This window comes from Coenobita brevimanus, chromosome 31 (assembly GCF_032717465.1).
Source record: "Coenobita brevimanus isolate Jiangsu-jjx chromosome 31, ASM3271746v2, whole genome shotgun sequence".
Classification (NCBI taxonomy): domain Eukaryota; kingdom Metazoa; phylum Arthropoda; class Malacostraca; order Decapoda; family Coenobitidae; genus Coenobita; species Coenobita brevimanus.
Genome location: NC_136984.1, coordinates 26,543,899 through 26,568,453, shown reverse-complemented (window position 1 = coordinate 26,568,453; position 24,555 = coordinate 26,543,899). Strand labels below are relative to the sequence as shown.

At 42.3% G+C, this 24,555-nt stretch overlaps 1 protein-coding gene across 1 annotated transcript in view; it reads right to left on the bottom strand.

Moving 5' to 3' along the window:
- Positions 1 to 1,059: 1,059 nt before the first annotated feature.
- LOC145395529 (uncharacterized) overlaps positions 1,060 to 24,555 on the bottom strand; it is a 53,164-nt gene continuing 29,668 nt past the window's right edge. The window contains exon 3 of the mRNA XM_080269137.1: positions 1,060 to 1,221. Within this exon, the coding sequence (XP_080125263.1) occupies positions 1,060 to 1,221 (162 nt within the window). The remainder of the gene's footprint in view (positions 1,222 to 24,555) is intronic.

The following is a 24,555-nucleotide window of genomic DNA, read 5'->3' as shown; positions in this document are numbered from 1 at the left end:
TGCCCAAGGAAATGGAGTCTGGTGGTGGGAACCAAGGTAGTATTATGGTGGACGGGGAGTGTGCGGGGAGGGCAGGAGGAACCTCCCTGTTGCAGCTCAACTTGATTTTCTATAAGTTGCATGTCTGTTTTAGCATGTACTGTAGTAATATATAATAAATTTCATTATTCCTTTCCATCTCCATTGTTTTCATAGAACAAAGCCAAGAGCAGGAAAAGCTACACAATACCATGACTGCAGCATATAATTCGCCCACTACTGCACCACTCCCTCCATCCGCAATACCCTCAACCCCACTGACACTGTTCCCAGATACGCGTGAGTCTCCTTGCAGGTTCGACAAACCTGCTCGCACATTTATGGGGTTCGAAAAAAAAGACTTTTGTGGGTGAGTGTACAATCGGCATCCAAAGTCCTCACTGATATGTGGCTAAGTAAAGTCATCAGTGTCGGATGCTTCGGGTTCACCACTCTGACTTTCAGTGTTTGTTGAGAAAGAAGCATATGAAGCGAAAGGATATTTGGTGCAGACTGTACATCATGCTTATCTTATTCTTGCTTTTCCCAGACAATTTAATTCATCTAAAGACACGATCCAAGAAGTGAAGTGGTTATTGAAGGCTTAATTTCTTTCCTGTCATTCAAAACACCTCCCATAATCCAAATATAATCCACTAGAGGCAGTAATAATGATATAAATATGACGTCATCGTAACTGACCATTTTAGCTCGTGGTAAAATTGCCATCCTTCCAGTATAAATATGGTGCTAGTCACTAAGATGTGGAAAAAATATGGTGCCACAGCGTTCTTATTTTGCCTCCGAGATGTAACAAAATATAAGCAGTAGAATATGATGCTGGACACCAAGAGGTGGTGAGGAAATATATGATCCTGTAGCAATATCTTATTCTGCCTCTGAGCTGTTAGAAGATATAAACACTAAATTATGGTGTTAGTCCCGAAGACGTGCCATGGAAGGATGTACAGTCATAACACTGTCTACTTCTATCAGTGAGCTACGTGAGATAGGCTGAAAAAAAAAGAAAAAAAGACCATGTTAACGTGGACGAATCATAGGAATAGAGATCTCACCAGCCAGTGTAGCAGGGAAGCCTTCATAGCTGATACCGAGCTTGAGCACCTCTGAACATTCGAATAAAATGCGAGGAAAGACTGCATACGTCTGGTTGTCCATCTCACCGTGAAGCTTACTCAGGACCTGTGGAAATGTTGATCTTAAGTATGTGAACATAACACAGCCACCTCCCCTTATAACAAGATGGAAATCCGAGGACCTTCCCTACTGTGACGAAATGAGTGATATGGCCGTTTGCAGCAGAGTAGGTCACAGTTATATTGTTTCGTATTGGGTGAGGTTTTGTAGGTTATGTCTGGGTGGCAATTTTTTTTTTCTTTTGGAAAATAATGAAAACACAATAAATTTGTTGATCAACAAAACATAAAGAGTTAATCCACTCACATTCAGCGTAATGTGCCTAAACTAACCGTAAGGCAACGTAACAGTACTCGTAAGCTAGCTAATGAGAGACCAATATTAAGTACCATGTCACTTACATTCCTGTTTACAGAAGGTCCGCTGAGAGGACGGCAATATTCATTCCTGCCTAATATTATATCGTAAAATTAACCCAGTCTCGGCAGTAGTTGGTAATGATAATAATTTAGATATTTTCTCTATAAGTCATTCTTCACTCGGCTGTCAATGTGTAGCGAATTATGCGTGAAGGTAAGAGCTCATTCAGTTAGATACAACTTAGATCCTTCAGTACAATGACGTTTATATACTGTAACCTTGGTAACATTAGACGATTTTATTAAACTCTGGAAGGATCTCGGGTTGTATGAAGATGGCATTCTAACCCCTCCAGTTGGAAGTTAGCTTATCCTGAATGCAGAGAACGGAAGATTATAGAAAGAAAACTGAACAAAACTGACATTATATACATTTTCTCTCTATCATCTATTGGTAGACGCCCTAATCCCGTAAGGGATGGCCACAAACAAATCGCCTCCATGTCGCCCTGTCCTCCGCCATTTCACTGCCCTGATCTCAACTTACACCCCCCTCTCTCATATACCTCTCCACTCCATCCCTCCATCTCACCCTTTGCTTCCCCTCCCTCTCCCCCTCCACGTCACTCACATACACTCTCCTCGTCAGTCTCTTGCTCTCGATCCTCTCCACATGGCCAAACCACCTCAGTGTGTATCTCCTAACTCTTCCTATCTTATCCACATCCACACCACAACGCTTCCTCACTTCTTCATTTGTCAGTCTATATCTCCATGTGAACTCCACATGCTCCTCTCAAATAACTCCTCTCTTGACCTGTGTCCTGCCAACATGGCCCAAGCTTCACTTCCATACGTTAGAGTTGTACCACACTACTGTCATGCATTAACTTTTTTAACATCCATGCTCACGTCCTTGTTTCTTATCACTTCTTTCAAAGAACCAGCAACCTTTCTTCCTTGTTGTACCTTTTCAACCACTTCACCGTCTAAACTTCCATCCTTACTCATCATGCTACCCAAGTACTTAAACGCACTCACATTTTCCACTTCCTCCTCATCCAACCTCACATTCAGTGGCTTCATTTCTCTAAGACCATAACTTTATTCTTCCTTACATTCACCATTTTATTAATGGTATTCCCATGCTTTTTTTAACCAGGTTACTGAGCACTTTTTAAGATGAAGAACTTACCTGCTGGCTTTACTGATCCAGTCCCTACAAAGAAAAACAATCTGAACTTAACAATGTTGTCCGCTGATATCAGAAATGAATCATGATAACACGTCGTCATCTTGAAGTGCTTAATATTATGGCTACCTTCGCCAACGAAGTTGAAGGAGGTTATTTATTCACCCCAGTTCGTCTGTTTGATTATCTGTTTATTTTCAGTAGGGTATCTAAAAAAAAAAAAAAACGTTTTAATGGATGTCAATGATATTTTTTTGTGGGTTAAGAGGTGATTAAAATTTCCGTGGCTATGAGTTGTCTGGTATAGGTTTTGGCTGAGGTATGCGCTCTCCGTGTGCCTTTAACTTGCTGTTATTTATTTCTAGATATTTCGCGTTATCATTTACTCTGATTTGTTTGTGAGGTGACTGGTAGCTGTGCAGGATATAATTATAGTTTAAACAAACTGTTTTTTTTTAGGTAGTTAACTCAATGGCCATGAAAATGGTGCTTACTTTCAGAAATGCTCATTAATCCTTTCCACCCAAGGACATCATTTGTATATTATTGTTCTGCTAACAGACGATTTTATTCAATAGGACTGTCGCCTTTTTGTTAATGAAGGCTCTAGCTAACCCTTCATGTTCAAAGCCTGTTAATTTGAGGATAATCATCCGTAGAAAACAATAATATGTCATGAAAACCGACCTCGGTATCAGGGGGATTGTAGCCTATTCACCCCAATTTATATTTGAAGGTTATTATTTGTTAGTGAGAAAAATGAATAAATGAAACTGCCATAGGCAGAGTACTTGTCGCATGGATTGGATTGGAATTTAGATGCATTTCAAACCGTTTCATCACCACTGAAATTTTAGGGGGGTAGAAATGTGGATGCGATGTTTTTTCACCCCTCTGTTTGGTTTTCACTGGCGTATAGGCGGTCATTTGGCGAAAAAAATTCACGCTACATTGCGAAGCACCGGATGGATTTCGGAGCAAAAATAAAAAAAATGCATTGCTAGGTGTGCCAGATGCTTATCTTCAATTTGGTAAGGAAAAAAAAATAGGTTTTTCGAAATTTGAAAAAAATGTACCCAGAAGCAGCCACTGGATACCGATGATTTCCAAACCCACGGCCACTGAGAGATTTTAGCCCATGGCCTTTGACCCATTTTGATGAAAAAACAATAGGCTTCTAGGGTTAAGGATATCTACCGTCTGATGTTTTTTTCAGAGCTATCGGTGGAAAATTGCGACATGTAGAGTGTGACAAACATACAGACAGATGAAAATGCCATAGGCTGACCGCCCACTGGATGGGCAGGATTATATCTGCTCAGTTTTCACCTGCGTGAAGGCAGTCATTTGGCGAAGAATTTCGGGCTTCATTGCAAATCACAAGATGGGTTGAGAAAGCTAAAAAATTGCCATGCCAGGGGTGCTAGATCTATTCAGTTCGATTAAAAACAAAACATTTTCAAGATTTGAAAAAAAAAATATAGTGCCTGGGCCAGCCACAGGGTCCCAACAATATCGAGACCCACGGCCATTCAGGAGTTTCAGTCCCCCACCCAGCCCAGGGCCTTTGACCGATACTGATGAAAAACATTTAGGCTTCCAGGGTTTATAGATATCTACCCTCTGATTTTCTTTCTTTCTTTTTTTTTTTTTTTTCAGAATGATTGGCACAAAATTGTGACCTGTAGAGATCAGACAAACAGACGTAAATGAAACTGCCACAGGCGGAGCACTTGTCGGATGGATTTCGATGGATCTCCCCTCTCTTTCCCCCTCCTCCCTCTTCCCCCTCTCCTCCTTCTTCCCCACTCCCTCCTCTTCCCGCTCCCCCCTCTTCTCCCACCTTCTTTCCCCCTCTTTCCTCCCCTTCCCCCTCCCTTCCTCCCCCTCCTCTCTTGTCTTCTTCCCTCCCCCTCCTTTTCCCCCCTCTACCCCCTAGCCAGATGGATCCGAGTGTGTCTTCTTACTTTTCAACGGCATGTTGGCAGTAGAGTTCTTGCCGGATGGATCCAAGTGTGTTATTTTTCACCGGTGTGGTCATTTGGCGAATTTTTTTGCTCTTCACTGCCAAGCACAGGATGGGTTAAGGAAGCTAAAAATTGCATTGCCTGGTGGTCCAGACGTTTCTCCTCAGTCTGTTAAGAAAAAAAATGATTTTCGAAATTTGAAAAAAATGGTACCAGGGCAGGCTGGCCACTGGGTCTCGGCGATTTCCAGACCCACGGCCATTGAGGGGTTTCAATCCCCCACCCAGCCCAGGGTCTTTTGACCGATATTGATGAAAAACAATAGGTTTCCAGAGTTTATGGATACCTACCTTCTGATTTTTTTTTTTTCCAGAACGATTGGGGCAAAATTGTGACCTGTACAATGCAGACAAATAAACAGAGAGATTGACAAACATACAGAACTGACAAACATGATTGCTGAATCTTTCCATTCCAGCAAGCAATGAAACCGCCATAGGCAGAGCATTGCCGGATTGTTCCCCCCTGTTTCCCCGTTTCCCCTCCTCTTCCTTCTCCTTCCCCGCCTTTCATCCCCCACTTTCCCCCCTCTTTCCCCATGGATCAGATTGTGTCTCCTTAGGTTTCACCAGCGAATAGGCAGTCATTTGGCAAACACTTTTGCGCTTCATTTCGAAGCACAGGATGGGTTTAGGAAGCTATACACTTCATTGTCAGCTGTGCCAGACGTTTTCCTTCAATTTAGTGAGAAAAAAAAAAATTATTTTAGACATTTGAAAAAGTGGTGCTGGGGCGGGCCGTCCACTGGGTCCCGATGATTACCGGACGCACGGCCATTAAGGGGGTTCTACCCCCCACCCGACCCAGGGCCTTTGACCGATTTTTTTGATGAAAAATAGAATGATTTGAGAGATTATGGATATCTACCTTCTGATTTTTTTTTTTCATAATTATTGGCGCAAAATTGTCACTATAAAAAGCAGATAGACAGACAGACAGACAGAAAGACAGACAAGCTTACAGAACTGACCAATATGCTTGCCGAATCTTTCCATTCCGGTGTCGTATGCACGGAGTGACTTATGCTGGAAGTTACCGTTCCGCTCAGTGCACATGCGCCGAGTGGCCGTTTAGCTTCTGTTTTGAAAGTATCCGCATGTTATCTCAAATTTTGTGCCATTTATCAACAACATTGTATGAAATACATGTGTCAGGAAGATAGTTGGATGTCTTATCAACCTGTAGGTAACTATAGGTCGATATATGGATATATATAAATGAAAATATGTATGTTACAAGCCGATTGTGAAATTTGTCATTTCATGAATTAAGATTAGTTTAATTTAGGTTTATTTAGGTTAGCTTGATATAGGATAAGGTTAGGTTAAGGTTAGGTTAGGTTTGGTTAGGTTAAGTTAATTTAGGCTTAACAGAAAAGGGAACGGTAACTTCCAGCATAAAGTTACTCCGTGCATATGACACCGGCAAGCAATTAAACTCCCATAAACAAAGTGCTTGCCCGCTGGATCCGATTATGTCAGCTTTGATTCCACCGGCATGTAGGCAGTCATGTGTCTTCTCAGTTTTCACTGGCTGGTAGGTGGTCATTTGGTGATGATTTTTTTGCGCTTCATTGCGAAGCACAGGATGAGTTTAAGACGCTAAAAATTACATTATCAGGTGCGCCCGGCATTTCTCTTCAATTTCGTAGGAGTGCAAAAAAAAAAACAGTCTTCGAAAATTTTTAAAAAAGGTGTCGTGGTGTGTAGGCCGGCCACTGGGTTGCAATGATTTCCTGACCCACGGACACTGGGGAGGTTTCAACCCCCACCCAGCCCAGGGTCTTTGTCCGATTTTGATGAAAAAACAAATAGGCTTCCAGGGTTTATGGATGTCTACCTTCTGATTTTTTTTTTCTTTCAAAACGATTAGTGCAAACATGTGACCTGTAAAGTGCAAACAAACAACAGAGAGACAGATAAAACTGCCATAGGCAGAGCACTTGCTGGACGAATCCGATTATGTCTGACGTTAGGAATTGCCAATCTCTATGTGTCTATAAAATTTCATAAAGATTCAGTGAGAATTGATTGGGATATGAATTTTTGAAAATTTGCCCCATGTTAAAGATAGGTATTCAACCCCCACCCAGCCCGGGACCTTCGACCGATATATATGAAAAACAACTGGCTTACAGGGTTTATGGATATCTACCTTCTGATTTTTTTTTTTTTTCAAAATGATTAGCACAAAACTGTGACCTGTTGAGAGGAGACCAACTAAGAAACATACGGAACTGACAACATAGTTGCGGAATCGGAAGATTCCGGCAGGCAATGAATGAGTAGAGGAACCAGGGACTGAGAGTCAGCAAAATTTATCCTGTCCTAGAAACTGTAATAATAAAGAAGTCAAGCTCAGTTTTGTTTACTTAGAGATGACTCCATTGTATCTAAGAGACCGGATGCCAGAGGCGTTGAGAAAGGCAAACTGAGAAAGCCAGTTCCAGAGATGAACAGCTTCATAAAAAGACAAACTATGAGTACCAGTTATCACATATCAAAGTGCTGGAGAGAGGGAAAAAAAAAAGTTAATCTTATATAGGTAGATGAGAGCTACGTGTCCAACGTAATTAAACAGAAACGCAGGCAGACAAGTAGGTGACCAGAATTATGAGAGAGAGAGAGAGAGAGAGAGAGAGAGAGAGAGGACGTGAATTGATGAGGCAAAAAGCCTTTGATTTTACCAAATTTTGTATGATGTAATCCCTTTCCCAAGACCCTCACACATATGAGAGCTAGTAAGGCTCGCACACAAAGTCAGCTATTGTGCAGACTTAAAGAACATGGAATATGTCCTGCACACTTAACATTGCAAAGCCGTCTTTTGGAAGAGAACTAATGTAATTTTTTAAGTCAGATTGCGAGAAATAAACGTCACGTTACGAGACGAAGAAGTTCTGAGATTTGTGCTGTTGAAAATAACATGATAGTCATTTTGATGATTGTGTCGAATTCTATGATTAATGAACTGAATTGCTGAGGTGTTAGAAGTATCATTGTTTCTCTTGTCCGATGCAGCAAAAGAGACAAATCAGAAGATACTTGTGCTAGAGACTCATCCAATAGTTGCAACAGTGACTGCTGTGATGAGAGTTGTGAGAAGCCAGTCAAAAATGATGCGTGGAGTCATCAGGATATGAGTAGATGTACACTGAGTCTAGAATTTAGTGCAAAGGAGGAATCCGATTACATCTGAAACTAGCAGTGGTACTTACCGTTACCCTGATAATGTCCAATGATCGTGAGAACCGGTATTGCCCAGGACCTGCATGGCCACTCCCCCTGTAGAAGACCCTGGAGTTCCAGTTTACCCACTGAACCTATGTTTCTCCTTTGGCTCATTTCCCGAGGGGTATATTCCCCATGGACTTATTCCTACCATGAACCCATTTTTCCACCTCACCCTGCCTACCACCCCATCCTCTCTGTCCACCCATACCAATCTGTTCATTCCTCCGACTCATTGTAGGTAATAATTATGTGATTGTAGAAAAAAAAAAAAAAACGTAATTGCCTACATTGTTTCCAACATGTTGGTTATTTCTAAATAGTTCTTATCTTGGTCATCAGGGGCGCCAGTTCAGCGATTGTAATATACACTTAAAATAAAGCTGTTTAGAGAGTTCTTCAATTATGTGCCCCTCCTGATTTTCATAGAGGACAAATACATACAAACTTTCTCTTCCATATATATGTATAGCTTTACATCGCATCCCGCTTTTTAAAAAAGGTCTAAGGCATTGCCTTTTGTAGAAGACTTTGGTTTGAAGCTTGTAGCACCATATGACGGGATGCACTTCCTGATGTCAACCAGTGACCCGTCGGTGGACTTGAACCTTCGACCCTTTGGTTAGAACGTTGCCGAGCGAAGTAGGGATCATGCAGCCTATGTATCTACCAAGTGGCTTGTGTTGTCTGGTAGAGATTTTACGTAGGTTGAGAAGTGCTCTTAATGATGGAGTGGTTTTGGACGTGTATGTAGTCCGTGATCCAAGTGTGATCAACCGACGTAGGTCGACGGGGTACAAGCATACTTTACTGTATGTGACACTGGTTCAACAACAGAACCCGTTACGTTCACCAAAGCTTTACATGGCCGGATGTACACACCCAAAGTTTATTACCCTAGCGGGCTGCGAACCATCGTTCTCCCATGTACGTAAATGCATTTTCTACCATTGTAGCACAGAGGCTTATATATATATATACTGTATATATGTATATAGATAGATTTATAGATAGATAGATAGATAGATGATAGATAGATGAATATATATATATATATATATATATATATATAGATAGATAGATAGATAGATAGATGTATATATAGATATATATATAGATAGATAATAGATAGATAAATAGATATATAGATAGATATGATTATTTTTTTGTGGAGGAAGGAAGCAAAGGCCAGGAACCTCCAAACTGTTCCCTCAAAAAAATAAAATAAAATAAAATAAATAAATAAAAAGGGTAACAAAGAGCCAAATTCAAGATCTGATATTAGAGATGCTTGGACACTGCATTTGAAAGAATAGGGATCACATATAGTAGGAAATACAGACAGAGGGAGACCGTTCCAATGTTGAGCTGTTGCATACACGAAGGACTAGAAATAAGGGTTAACAATTTACATTAGACAGTTGCACAGAAAACGTACGAGAGTTTGCTGCTAGACGGGTGTGTAATGGTGGAAGGATGCAAGCAGACAGTTCAGAGGAACAGTGACCATTGAGGTTGAGATAGGAGAGAGATAAAGATGCAACAAAGTGGTAAAGAGATAGAGGTTGAAGGGAGCCAGTAAAAAGAGGAGACTTAATGAGACGAAAAGCCTGTGACTGCACCTTGTAGAAAAGAGTCGTACACGCAAGCTCTTGGAAGCAGATTTTACAAGAGAGGTAATATGATCTTTGCAAGACAAATCGCAAGACAATGAAACCACATGTATATTTAAAGAAAATGTTCGATGGAAGTGGATATTGCTAAAAATGAAAGGGTGCCCCCATGGAAGATTTTTTCAGGTTGCTAGATGTAAGAATTGAGTTTTTGATGCATTAAAAACGACAAGATTACTTTTACCCCAACCAGAGATGTGAACCAAGTCAGATATTAGGTGTGCCATAGCCTTATCCCCTGATTGTTAAAGTAAATGCTGAGATGGATGCTAGGAAGCGAATGGAAAGGTGAAGGCTGGAGTCATCTGTGTATGGATGGATAGGGTTAGATGTACAGTTTAGAAGGTCATTGATGAATAAAAGGAAGAGAGTTGGTGATAGGAAAGAACCCTGAAGAACACTGCTACGGATAGCTCTAAAAGAACGGTTGCCGTCTCCAACACCAGCTATAGAATGACCAGAAAGGAAGCTAGAGATGATGGCACAGATAGAAGGATAGAAATCGTAAGAGGGCGGTTTGGAAACTAAAGATATATGCAAGACTCGATCGAAAGCACTTGAGATGTCAAGTGCAATGCCAAACCTTTTGTCAAAGTCCTGAAAGCATAATGACCAGGAGTCTGAAAGGTAGGTGAGAAGATACTGACGATCAGAAAGAAGGTTGTGACAGGAAAGATGTTTTTATTATTTTTGTTGTTAACAACAGTGTTAGGTGGGGGCGCCCATCATCCACCCGCTTAGTGCAGTGTTGCTCTGTTTTTTTTGGGCAACTCTACACTAAGTAGAAAGCCAAGTGTTTTCCTGTAAACCAGGAATGCATTTACAATGCTGGGTGGTAACCTAATAACCAACCAATACGTGTTCCCTACGTGATAACAAGTGGGTTGGCGGAGGGTTGGTGCCCCTTCGCGGGAAACAACTACCTAACGATACGAACAAGAAGCCTTGGACCAGGACTGGCCAAAAGTTGACGACTAAGGACCGAACAAAGGATTTGGTACGGATACCTACAAGGAATGTAATGGGTGCGAATGATGAGGTGAAAGAGAGATTATCCAGGTGCTTCAGGGTGCGAAAGTGGATGTATGTGGAACTAAAAGGAGAGGTGAGAGTGTGAGACAATGGGAGTATGGTTGGGGTTTATGCGCGAGAGTAGGAGAGAATGAGAGAGCAAAAGAAGGAGTGTGTGTTACTGCGAGTAACAGATAGAAAGAGAATATATGAGTATGGATCAGTTGGCTTAAGGATTGTAGGGGTAAGATTGAAAGCTGGACTACAAATGTGGGCGGTTGTGGGCGTGTATGCGCCAATGCAAGATCGTGCAAGCAGAGTGAGAGAAGACTTTTGGACAAATGTGCAAGTGTGTATGGAAAAGTTTAAATGGAATGAGAAGTGTTTTTGATTGAAGATATGAATGGAAAAGTAGGTAATGTGAAGGTGGAAGGAGTAGTTGGTGAGTGGGGTGTGCCTGCGGAGATGGATGAGAATGGCAGTGCTTTAGTGGACATTTGTGCTGGGAGGGGGTTGATGATACCCAATACCCTCTTCAGGCACAAAATGATCCACATGTATACATGGCGAGTGCTGCGAAAGGTGGATGGTGAACTGAATGAATGGAAGGCAATGATTGATTATGTATGTGTGGATGACAGGATGAGGTGTATAATGGATGCATGAGTATATAGAGGTTGGGGGAGTGGACTCTCTGACCACCACATGGTGGTGGTCAGAATCAGTGTCCAAACGAAATGGAGAAATAGAAGGGAAGGACAGGATGAAGTAGCTCATACAATGAGGGTGGTAAGGTTACAAGAGGCTGAAAAAAAAAAAAAGGCAGAAATATAAGAGGGAAGTGGAGGAGCAGTTGGGGAAATATGGATTGGAGCAGATGGGAGATGTGGAAGCTGAGTGAATATTCACAGAAAAAATCTGTGCAGCATGTGAGGTGGTGTGTTGGGGAACGAGAAGATGAAAGAGGAAGCAGGGAACAGCATGATGGAATGAAGAGGTGAGACGGCTGTGGCACAAAAGAAGAAAGCATATAATGAGTGGATGAGAAACAGGGGCGTGGAAGAACCTGAGAGAAGAGAGGGTTGTATGTAGAGAGGAAGAAAGAGATGATAAGATTAGTAAAAGAGAGTAAGAAGAGAGTGGATGAAGAATTTGGAAGGAATTTGAGTGTAAAGTGGAGAGACTGTAAGAAAATGTTCTGGAAAGAGGTAAAGAGAGTTAGATAGGGTGCCAAAGAGGTTAGTTGGGGAGTGAAAAATAAAAATGGTAGATTATTAGTGGAGAAAGGAGGAAAGTGAGTAGATGGAGAGAACACTTTAATGAACTGTTGAACATAGAGAATGAAAGTAATGCGAGTATAGGTGGCTGAGGAATGACTGGGAGACGAAGGGATGTGAGAAGAGAGGAAGAAATCAGTAGGATGGAAATTGTGGAAGCGATGAAGAAAGTTAAAATGGGGAAAGCCCCAGGAATTGATGGAGTGTGTGGTGAAATGCCGAAGCATGGGGAGGAAGATATTAGTAGAATGGATGTGGAAGATGTGCAGATTGGCCTGGGAGGAAGGAAGAGTCCCGGAGGATTGGAAGTCAGGTATAATTATTCCCTTGTACAAGGGAAAAGGGGAATAAGAAGTATGTTGTAATCATAGCGGCAATTGTCTTCTTAGTATAATAGGAAAAGTATATGGTAGGATACTTATTGACAGAGTTAGGGACATAACAGAAGAATTAGTTGGAGAAGAACAGAGAGGTTTTAGGAAGGGAAGATGTTGTGTACATCGGATATTCATTCTTAGATCTTTAATGGAAAAGTTTCTGCAGAAGGGAAAGAAGTTGTATGTGGCCTTCATGGATTTGAAGAAAGCATATGACAGGGTGGATAGACAAGGATTGTGGAAAGTATTAAGAATATATGGAGTAGATGGGAAGCTGTTGAATGCCACGAAGAGTATGTATAAGGATGCTAAGGCTGCAGTGCGAGTGGATGGTGAACTGAGTGAATTTTTCTATTTGAAGGTTACATTGAAACAGGGATGTATCATGTCTCCATGGTTGTTCAATCTGTACATGGATGGGGTTATAAAAGAGATACAAGGTAGGGCAGTGGAAGTTGGAGTGGCCCTAATGAGAGAGGGCAGTGTTTGGAAACTCCCTGTACTATTGTTTGCAGATGATATTATGTTGTTAAGTGAAGACGAAGGGGAACTGCAAGGTTTGGTGGATGAGTTTGGGAGAGTGTGTAAGAAACGGAATCTAAAGGTGAATGTAGGGAAGAGTAAAGTTATGGTCTTCGAGAGAGGTGAAGTCAGTGAATGTACAGTGAGGTTGGATGAGGAGGAAATGGAAAATGTGAGTGCGTTTAAGTACTTGGGTACTATGATGAGTAAGGATGGAAGTTTAGATGCTGAAGTGGTTGAAAGGGTAGAAAAATGAAGAAGGGTTGCTGGTTCCTTGAAAGCAGTTATAAGAAACAGGGAAGTGAGCATGGAAGTGAAAAAGTTACTACATTACAGTATTGTGATACCAACTCTAACGTATGGAAGTGAAACTTGGACCTTGTTGGCGGGGCAGAAGTCAAGAGTGAGAGCTGTGGAAATGCGTTATTTGAGAGGAGCATGTGCTGTCACATGGAGAGACAGATTGACAAATGAGGACGTGAAGGATGGTTGTGGTGTGGATGTGGATGTGATAGGAAGCGGTAGGAGAAATATGCTGAGGTGGTTTGGAAATGTGGAGAGGATGGAGAGTAGGAGACTGATGAGGAGAGTGTATGTGAATGATGTCGGGCGTGCAACGATCAAGTACTTGCCGCCCATCCAAATACCGCTGCTCCTGACGTCATCTCCACCTCTTACTCACACAGCCCCTTCAGACCGAGGCCTGGGTCGAGTGGGAGTAGATGGGGAGAGGAGGAAGGCGGAGAAAGGAGGAGTGAAGAAGAAGATGGATGCGAGGCAGAGAAGTATGAAGCTGGGGACGATAGGACAATGGATCGCCAACGTCAGAAGTTCCTGAAAGCAGCGTATAAAACACTCCGATGTAAGCATGGTGCTGAGGTTTTGGCTCGTGCCCAGCAGGAGTGGAAAAGAGCACAGGGAACTGGGAGACAGCGAGGGCTGGAGAGGATTGCAGAGGAAAGGGAAGATGAAAAACAAGATTGAAGTGAATAAGGGAGTGATCGGAGAAGGAGGGTGACTATGTAAGGAGGGTGACTAGGTAAGGGGCAAAAAACACCCAGGACGCACATTAATAATAGCTCTTGAGTGGCCAAGGTGCAGAAGTTAATGTACTCAGAGTGCCCTGGGGGGTCCTGGGGGTGGTTGTCATCTGTGAAATCTCCACCCAAAATGGTGTGCTAGTGCATGAGAACAGAGGGTGTATATTGGGATGGAGTATGGTGTATTAGTGACTCAATATCCGTATGGAGGTGTATATAAGCACACTCATGAGAAAGATGGGGCTAGAGAAGGTTTGGCAGTCAGACAGAATTGTCTTGTGTCCAGCTGGGACAGACGGGCAGAGCAGCCACGACCATGGGCTTTGCGGTACTGGTGAGTAGAAGTAGTTGAACAATAGTCTTGCGGGAGAGTAACGAAAGGTGAATAAGTGCCGTTAGAGTAAAGTAAAGTACCGGCAGTCCCTACTCGGAAAAACCAGCAATATTATTTTACGCGTACGCTCCAGGTCGTGGCGAATATAAAAATAAGTAGTAGAATTAACTTAGAGTAAGACTTACAACATCTAAGTGAACTTTTATCACTCACGGATGGTTGTCTAGTCTTTTTGGATAAGTAGACTGAATTCATATATGGCTATCAAGTTAAGTACTTAGATGCTGTTAAGTCATAAATAAGCGATTGAGACTTCCCTTGTGTCGAGATGAGACTCGGGATACTAAGTTAACGTTATAGCTGTGTAACTTGTTTCTGAAGTAGTGTAATTACTCTGTAACATTGTTAAAAGTTAAAGTAAAAATTGTTTCTGTGTTTTGTAACCTTAGTGTGGAACTGTTAATTTTTGGAAGTCCGGGAGGGAGTCTGGGGCAGAAAGGGGTATATAATATCTTGTTGTCCTAACCTACGAGGTTGTAGGCCCCCTCTGGGCTTGTCTCCACACTCTCCGCTGCTGCTGTCACACGCTGCCAACTACTCATTAGTGGCAGCCGTTCACCATACTTGGCGAGACTGAGTGCAAAGCATACCAAGGGTTATGTAGAGAGTGTAGGATACGACAATGGTGGCAGCGGTGGGATATTTAAGGCTTAATTAAACCTTTAAGTTAAATGAATCCACACCTGAGGCTCGAAACATATTGTATGGGCTTTGGCGAGTCTAGTAGTAACTCTAGTTCTTACAGTGGTTCAGATATAATCTCCTTTGCTCATTACTTTGCTTCAGATACAGCTTCAGACGAAGTATTGTTCAAAATGGCTGAGGCAGCAGCTGCAGCAGGGATCGCTATCTTGTCCGACCAACTATCGCAGGGGATTGCCGATAATGCTAAGGATGCTGTGTACCGCATTAAAGGGTTAAAATGCTTTGTGGCAACTAGAACTGCCACATTACCTGAATATCCTGGAGTCACCTTAGAAACAGACCTTAGCAAATGGCTGCAGGACATAGAGAGTAAAACTACGGGACCTAGGTGGACTACTGCCGGTCGATTTGATGTGGTCCAGGGAGTACACTCTAGGTGGGATGCATGACAGCATTGAGGACCTTATTGTCAGGTCTAATGACGATTGGGACCGGTTTAAGTCTATTCTCACAACGCTGCTGTCCCCAGAGCAAACTCTCCAACCTGCAGTTCATGCATTAAAACATGTGTGTCGTAACCCTGGCGAACGGTTAATTGAATATTGGCTGCGATTAACTAGTATAGCTAAACGCATTGGAGCTCTGCAGCCTCGGTACTATGACTGTTCCTTGTATCATGCTTTAGACAACTTTCTCGACGTATTCCCTGCCCAATATAGAGCAACACTTGACCAACAAGAGTTTACAGGCCCCGTCGATGCCCTTGATAAAGTTGTGAGTAGAGCCATTGAGTGGGTGCAACGAAGTCACTCCCCATTGGCTGATGTAAATATAACAAAAGGAAAGAGAAGGGATGTAGTTGCACATTTAAATCTAGAGTCAAAAGTAGTCAAAGTTCCAAAAGAAAAAACAGGCACTGGAATATCCACGGTGAATGGCACTGGGAAATCCACGGTGGATGGCCCAACAAACTGTAATAGGTGCAGTGAGGCGGGCCATCGAGCACGTACCTGTTGCGCTCCTAACCTACTCTTGAGAGGCCAATACCATACGTTAACACTGGAAGAACGAAAGAAATTCCGTTGCTTCCGCTGTGGCAGACAAGGGCACTTGGCGAAACACTGTTTTGCTAAAGTAGAACGCCCAGGTCAAAGACCATGGTGTGATCACTGTAAAAATAAACTCATTATACTGACCAATGTTCGGCACGTCCTAAGGGAAAAAAAAAGACCGACTAAAAATCATGATCTTGGGGAACGGGACGGACCTGGTGATGGTTATGGGAGCATGTGGTGAAATGAGGGATTGTCCCATGCTCTTGGATACCGGAGCATGTCGATCGCTCATTAACCAAGGAACCTATGAGAATTTGGGTGAGGCCAAGCCTGAGCTCAGCCCGTATCAAGGATGGAGGTTAGTATCCGCAAGTGATAATGAGCTTGAGGTGGTAGGAGTGGTTAACCTGCCTATAGGGTTGGCTGGCCACACCTACGAGAGTGAATTAATAGTGGTGAGGAACTTACCATGTACTATTTCAGTGATTCGAGGTTCCAATTTTAATTTCGCTCGGAATATATGTATTACACCAGATCCGTTGTGCATAGAGATCGATGGGGAGAAGGTAGAATTACAGCCGGGAGAGGAGAATCTTTGTATAGATGGTGCTTCCTCCATGCCTGTAGTAGAAACCGGCTTATCAGATGACCAGGAATATATCTCTGGACGTTGTACGCGTATGACGAGTGAGACAGTCGTGATTGATCCGTTCACGAGTGGAATGATCCCATTAGAGACTGAAATTTCAGGATGGTCCTTTGGGTTGTTCTCACCTAGTCCTGGTAGTACTTTCGCTGCTATGCTGTGGCCAGGGATTGTACAGATAATCCCGAGTGAGGCGGGAGGAAAATCCAGGGTTTATGTTGCCTACAGTAACGCTACCCCGGACCGGGTCAGTATATCTAGCAGGTACAGGGTAGGGACAATAGAACCGTTTGAGGAGATTATGTGGGACGAGAATCAGGAGGATGAGCAAGGGCAAATAGCCAGTGTGACACAAGGAGAAGAAAGATTAACTAAGCTTTTTCTAAAAGTAGATGAGTTGTGTCCACCTGATTGGAAAGAGAACGATGCTCTCAACCGTCTAGTGCAAAAGCATCCTCAGGTGTTTGCCTTGCCTGATGAACCACTGAATATTAGACCTTATATCCTCCATCATATCTATGCTACAGGACCGGTTGTAAACCACCATCCTTATAAAATACAGGTTAAGTATCATGAAACTCTCAGGCAACATCTAAATTAATTAAGGGAGCAAAATATAATACTTCCTTCTAGATCACCATATTGTTCACCTTTTGTCCCGGTGGCCAAGAGGGATGGTGGACTGAGAATTTGTCTCGATTTTCGTCACTTGAATAAGCAGATAACATCAGACCCCTTCCCATTGCCAAACATTGCACAAATTCTTTCCCAGCTAGGAGAAAATACCGTATTCAGTAGCTTGGATTTGAAGTAGGGATACCATCAGATCCCTCTGGATGAGGCTTCACGACCACTGACCTCATTTTCCTCACTAGATGGTCATTGGGAATACAATAGTCTAGCTTTTGGCTTAAAAGATGACCCTGCTGCATTCCAAAGGATCGTTAACGAAGTCCTGATAGGACTGACAGAGCATATCAGTCATACTTACCTGGATGACGTAACTGTCTATGGTAAGGATTTTGATTCACATGTACAGAACCTAGATGAGGTCCTTGCCAGACTTAAGGGAGCTCAACTACTCTTAAGTTGTAAAAGTGCAGTTTTTTCAAAGATGAAGTGTCTTACCTAGAAAACATAATTTCTGCAGAAGGATTGCGGCCTCAGCCAGATAAAGTCCAAGCCATAAGGGAAATTGCCGTTCCTAAGGCACTGAAGGAACTCCAATCTTTCTTAGTGCTAGTTAACTATTACCGTAGATTCATCAATGATTATGCTAAGATTGTTCTGCCTCTCACAAAGTTGACTCGTGTAAAGAAGGAAGTAAAAAACAGTAAAAAAAAAAAAAATCGAGTGGAACTCTGAGGTGGATCAAGCTTTTAGAAGTCTGAAAAGTAAGCTTACTGACGACATCATACTCAAGTTTCCCTCTTTTGATAAACCGTTCTATCTGACAACTGATGCGAGTGGCACTGCGATAGGTGGGGTATTACAACAGAAAGATGAGGATGGACACCTTAGACCGCTGACATATTTTAGCAGATCGCTAAATAAAGCTGAGCTTAATTATGTCACTATCGAGCAAGAAGCCTAAGTATTGTGTACGGATTGCGGATAAATCGACCTCTTGTCTTGGGATACAAAGTGATTGTGCAGACGGACCACCGACCTTTCACGTGGCTCTTTAATGTGAAGGAGCCTTCCGGCAGGATAGCTAGATGGCAGATACAGGTTGCCGAATACGACTTAGAGTACAATGAGGTGGAGGGGGGGAGGAGAGGGAGGGGATGGCCAAGGGAGAGATGGAGGGATGTGGATTGGAAAGCATATGAGAGAGAGGGGGGTGCTAGCTGGGAGCAGGGCAGTGAAATGGGGGAAGACAGGGCGAAATGGAGGCGATTTTTTTGTGGCCACCCCTTACGGGATTAAGGCGTCTTGCAATAGATAGATAGATAGTTGGTTAACAACAAACTCGACAACTTTTGAAATACAGGATGTTAAAACAATTCGACGATACTTAGACGGTTGGGAATGGTTGTCCTTCTTTGGGACAGTCTGAATGAGATCAAATTTCCAGCAAGAAGGAAATGTACAAGTTGACAGATAAAGACGAAAGCGTTTACCTTGACAGGGTGTAAGCACAGAGGAACACTTCTTGAGGACAACAGGAAGGACTCCATCAGGTTCATAGGCCTTGTTAGTACTGAGGCTAGTGATGGCAGAAAGTACGTCAGCAGAATTTTTGATATCAGCCATGAGGAACTCAGAGGGGGGGAGAGTATTAGAGGACCAGTACCCGAATCATCTAAGATGGAATTGGAGGAAAAAGTCTGAGCGAAGAGTTGTGCTTTATCAGTAGAAGAAATAGCTAGAGAGTCATCTGAGTGGAAAAGAGGAGGGAAGGATGATGAAGTAAAGTTGTTATAAAAGTTTTTGGGAAGTAGAAGGAGTTGGAAGAATTCGAGTTGGAGATTTCAGACCATTTAGTACAAATGAAATTATTTTTAACAGAGCAAATAACAGACTTAGCATGATTGCGGGCAGAAATATATATAAAAAAAAAAAGACCAGATTCAGGAGTGCGTTGGATCTGGTACCATTTGCAGGCCTTCTCCTTGTTGTGGACAGTATTAGAACGAGAGTGATTAAACCATTTTATTTTTTTTTTGCATTAGTTTAAGGATATGAGAAATGAATGTATGCTTCCTTCCCCGAGAGAATAACCTCCGTAATGTACAAGGCACACTGGGGTGGCTCTTGGCCATCGAAGCAAAAATCATTCCAGGGAAAATCAAAGATGTACTGCCTGAGAGCCTCCCATTCAGCAGCTCCAAAATGTCAAAGCCACAGTTTCTTTAGAAGGTTCACAGCTCTTAATGGAGTGATAGGACGGGTTAAGCTGACAAGTTTGTGATCCGAGGAGCACAACGGAGAGAAAAGCTTAACAGTGTAAGCAGAAGGATTATTTGTAAGGAAGAGGTAAAGTATATTGGAACTCTCTCCTCGGCGGTCAGAGATAAGGGTAGGGTTCTGTAGAAGCTGCTATATGTCATTTAGGATCGAAAGGATGTAATCTTGTTCACCATGTGGATCAGTGAAAGGAGGGGAAAGCTAAAGGTGGTGGTGAACCTTGAAATCTCCTAGAATGGAGACATCATAGAAGGGAAAAATTTATGGGTTCTATGTTAGAAGTAAGGTAACCCGAGAATTTTTCATAGCCAATATAATTAGCGGACAAGTAGAGCATAGATGTGTTTAGTCAGATATCTATTTTTTTAATGTATCTGAGTCTGGACAAAAGCTTCAGGGCCTATTTCTCGGGGGCAGTTGCCTTTCCTAAAGCCCAGTAATCTTGCTACACCTCCACATGTCACCACTTCGGCGCTAACACCCACCGTCCATATTGAATACATGCTAGGGCTGTGTCATACAGGACTGGTACACTGGTAAAAATGGGGGTATTTTTACATGTCGGCGGGTCTTCTGGTAGATCAGAAAGGTTGCTGTTATAGAATTCAATCCCATAAACTGTTCCCTGCCTCAGCCGGGATTCAAACCTTGGTCCATCAGGACTACTGGCCGCCTCTCTACCGATTCAGCCACTGCCTCCCCCAAAGCCAAAACCAGAGAGTATAAAATTCAGAATATTCAAATTCAGAAACACGAGAGCAAGGTCAGTCATTGCATACATACACACAACAGCCACCTTTGGCTTTGAAATGAGTAAAGAGAATATTGGAGGGTACTGAAAAGGGTTTGCTCTCAATCGCCTCACACAGTTCAGTCTCATTTACGAGGAAATGGAGAGGTTCAAAGGAGGAGAGGCGGTGTTCAAGAGAGTGAAAATTAGAGGAAAGGCAGCAAAAATGTCGGAATGGAAGTGAGTCAGACATTTGTTCCATGCATCTCGCTGGGTCGTCACAGGGAGAGGGATGGATGGTGGGGGCTTTGATGGCCCTCCCCTCTGGGGACTCCGAGGGTTGATTATGACGTAATTTTTATTTAGATTTTGAATAGGAAATGTACTTAATGAGCATGTAGTTTGGTGGTGAGAGTTAGAGGAAGTTGTAAAGGAAACTATGCTGGCCTACTATATATGTTAATGAAGCACTGAAAAATTCAGCAAATGGAGATGGTCAGGAGCTAGTTCTGAGCACTGATGAAACGGGAGCTCCAGCACTACCTATCATCAGCTTTCCATCCACCTTGGGAGTATTGCCCTGCCCAACTGATGCAACAGTCTACTCCCTAACAATAATTATATATATATATATATATATATATATATATATATATATATAACTGTATATATATATATATTATATATATATATATATATATATATATATATATATATATATATATATATATACAGTAATCCCCCAAATATCCGATGTAATTGAGCCAAAGGCACGTCCGGAAAGTGGTCCTGTCCGGATATTGGGCCCCAGCCTCCTGAACTTGTGCTTATGGACCCTAACTCAGAAAAACACGTATATAACTCCCTCTGGACATGCATTGCACCTATTTAGGACCCAAATCACACCAATAAGGGACATAAAAGACTGAAATGAATGCAAAAGAACCATAAAATGAGGTTTTAGGGGCGATTTTATACAATATTAAACATTCTGGGTACTTACAACAAGTCCCTGGCTCCTGGACTGGTAGTTATGGACCCTAACCTAGCCTAACTCAGAAAAACACCTCCCTACTGCACATGCATAGCACCTAAGGCACTATTCACACCAATAAAGGACATAAAAGAGTGAAATCAGGTGTTAGAGGTAAGTATGGAAAATACAGTACAATATGAAACATTCTGGGTACTTAGAGCAAGTCCCTGGCCATCTCGATGAATATCCCGCCTCCTCTCAGACTCTGACAGTAAGGAGTTCCTGAAGCACTTGCAGTAAACTGTTCATGAAGTCTTGCACTGGACTCAGTCATTTGTACTCAGAATTCCATTCTCTTAACACTGCAAACTCTTGTCTTACTTGCGCTCCATTGTACCTTAATGTAATAAGTGTTGCACTCTGCACTTAAAGTCTTTCCATTCATAAAACCATTTTCTAAACATAACACAATCAATCAATCAATCATTTCCTGTGGCATCCCACGGGATGCATAGGGCCTCAATGAACTCTCTCCACCAATATTTGTCTTTTGCCATCTCCTTAAGGTCCCACCAGCACCCCTCTTCTGCTTCTTTTTTCATTGTCCTCAACCAGGTTTCCCTCGGTCTACCTCTACCTCTTCTTCCTCTAGCAGTCCACTCTGGCATATCCTGTACTAAACTACCTTCTTTTCTGTATATGTGCCCCAGCCACTTCCAGTGAGACAGTCTCACATATTCATTAACTGGTTCCACTCTCGTAATATTCCTTACTCTTGCATTTGTAACTCTGTCTTGCCACTTTACCCCAAGAATCCTTCTCAGTATTTTATTCTCAAATCCTATTTCTTTCTGATCTGTTGCAATTGTACTGTACCATGACTCATGCCCGTAAATTAAAATTGGTCTAACCATGGACTTGTAAATTTTCACTTTAGTATGTACCGAAAGCATATTATTATTCCAAACAGATTTCAACATTCCAACAGCTCGCCAAGACTGTCTAATCCTCTCCTCAAATTCATTGTTTAATGATCCATTAGATGATACAATCGTTTCCAGATATTTAAATTTTTCTACATTCTTGACCACATTATTCCCAATTACACAATCGATTTGGTTCTCCACGTTCATATTAATAATTTCAGTCTTTCCACAATTTATTACCAATTCCACTTTTTCTCCTTCCTCCACCAGACAATCTAGCACCCTCTGCATCTCGTAAATACTTCCGCAAATCAGTACAATATCATCAGCATAGTCCAAATCCATCAGCTTCAAAGGTGAAGTGTCTTACCTAGGACGCATAATTTCTGCAGAAGGATTGCGGCCTCAGCCAGATAAAGTCCGAGCCATAAGGGAACTTGCCGTTCCTAAGGCACTGAAGGAACTTCAATCTTTCTTGGTGCTAGTTAACTATTACCGTAGATTCATAAGTGATTAAGCTAAGATTGTTCTGCCTCTCACAAAGTTGACTCGTGTAAAGAAGGAAGTAAAAAACAGAAAAAAAAAAAAAAATCGAGTGGAACGATGAGATGGATCAAGCTTTTAGAAGTCTGAAAAGTAAGCTTACTGACCACATCATACTCAAGTTTCCCTCTTTTCATAAACCGTTCTATCTGACAACTGATGCGAGTGGTACTGCGATAGGTGGGGTATTACAACAGAAAGATGAGGATGGACACCTTAGACCGCTGACATATTTTAGCAGATCGCTAAATAAAGCTGAGCTTAATTATGTCACTATCGAGCAAGAAGCCTAAGTATTGTGTATGGATTGCGGATAAATTGGTCTCTTGTCTTGGGATACAAAGTGATTGTGTAGACGGATCACCGACCTTTCACGTGGCTCTTTAATGTGATGGAGCCTTCCGGCAGGATAGCTAGATGGCAGATACAGGTTGCCGAATACGACTTAGAATACAATGAGGTGGAGGGGGGGAGGAGAGGGAGGGGATGGCCAAGGGAGAGATGGAGGGATGGATTGGAGAGCATATGAGAGAGGGGGGTGCTAGCTAGGAGCAGGGCAGTGAAATGGGGGGAGACAGGGCGATATGGAGGCGATTTGTTTGTGGCCACCCCTTACGGGATTAAGACGTCTTGCAATAGATAGATAGATAGGTGGTTAACAACAGACTCGACAACTTTTGAAATACAGGATGTTAAAACAATTCGACGATACTTAGACGGTTGGGAATGGTTGTCCTTCTTTGGGACAGTCTGAATGAGATCAAATTTCCAGCAAGAAGGAAATGTACAAGTTGACAGATAAAGACGAAAGCGTATACCTTGACAGGGTGTAAGCACAGAGGAACACTTCTTGAGGACAACAGGAAGGACTCCATCAGGTTCGTAAGCCTTGTTAGTACTGAGGCTAGTGATGGGAAAAAGTACATCAGCAGAAGAATTTTTGATATCAGCCATGAGGAACTCAGAGGGAGGGAGAGTATTAGAGGACCAGTACCGGAATCATCTAAGATGGAATTGGAGGAAAATGTCTGAGCGAAGAGTTGTGCTTTATCAGTAGAAGAAATAGCTAGAGAGTCATCTGAGTGGAAAAGAGGAGGGAAGGATGATGAAGTAAAGTTGTTATAAAAGTTTTTGGGAAGTAGAAGGAGTTGGAAGAATTCGAGTTGGAGATTTCAGACCATTTAGTACAAATGAAATTATTTTTAACAGAGCAAATAACAGATTTAGCATGATTGCGGGCAGAAATATAAAAAAAAAAAAAAAGACCAGATTCAGGAGTGCGCTGGATCTGGTACCATTTGCAGGCCTTCTCCTTGTTGTGGACAGTATTAGAACGAGAGTGATTAAACCATTTTATTTTTTTTGCATAAGTTTAAGGATATGAGAAATGAATGTATGCTTCCTTGCCCGAGAGAATAACCTCCGTAATGTACAAGGCACACTGGGGTGGCTCTTGGCCATCGAAGCAAAAATCATTCCAGGGAAAATCAAAGATGTACTGCCTGAGAGCCTCCTATTCAGCAGCTCCAAAATGTCAAAGCCACAGTTTCTTTGGAAGGTTCACAGCTCTTAATGGAGTGACAGGACGGGTTAAGCTGACAAGTTTGTGATCGGAGGAGCACAATGGAGAGAAAAGCTTAACAGTGTAAGCAGAAGGATTATTTGTAAGGAAGAGGTAAAGTATATTGGAACTCTCTCCTCGGCGGTCAGAGATATGGGTAGGGTTCTGTACTCGTAGAAGCTGCTATATGTCATTTAGGATCGAAAGGATGTAATCTTGTTCACCATGTGAATCAGTGAAAGGAGGGGAAAGCTAAAGGTGGTGGTGAACCTTGAAATCTCCTAG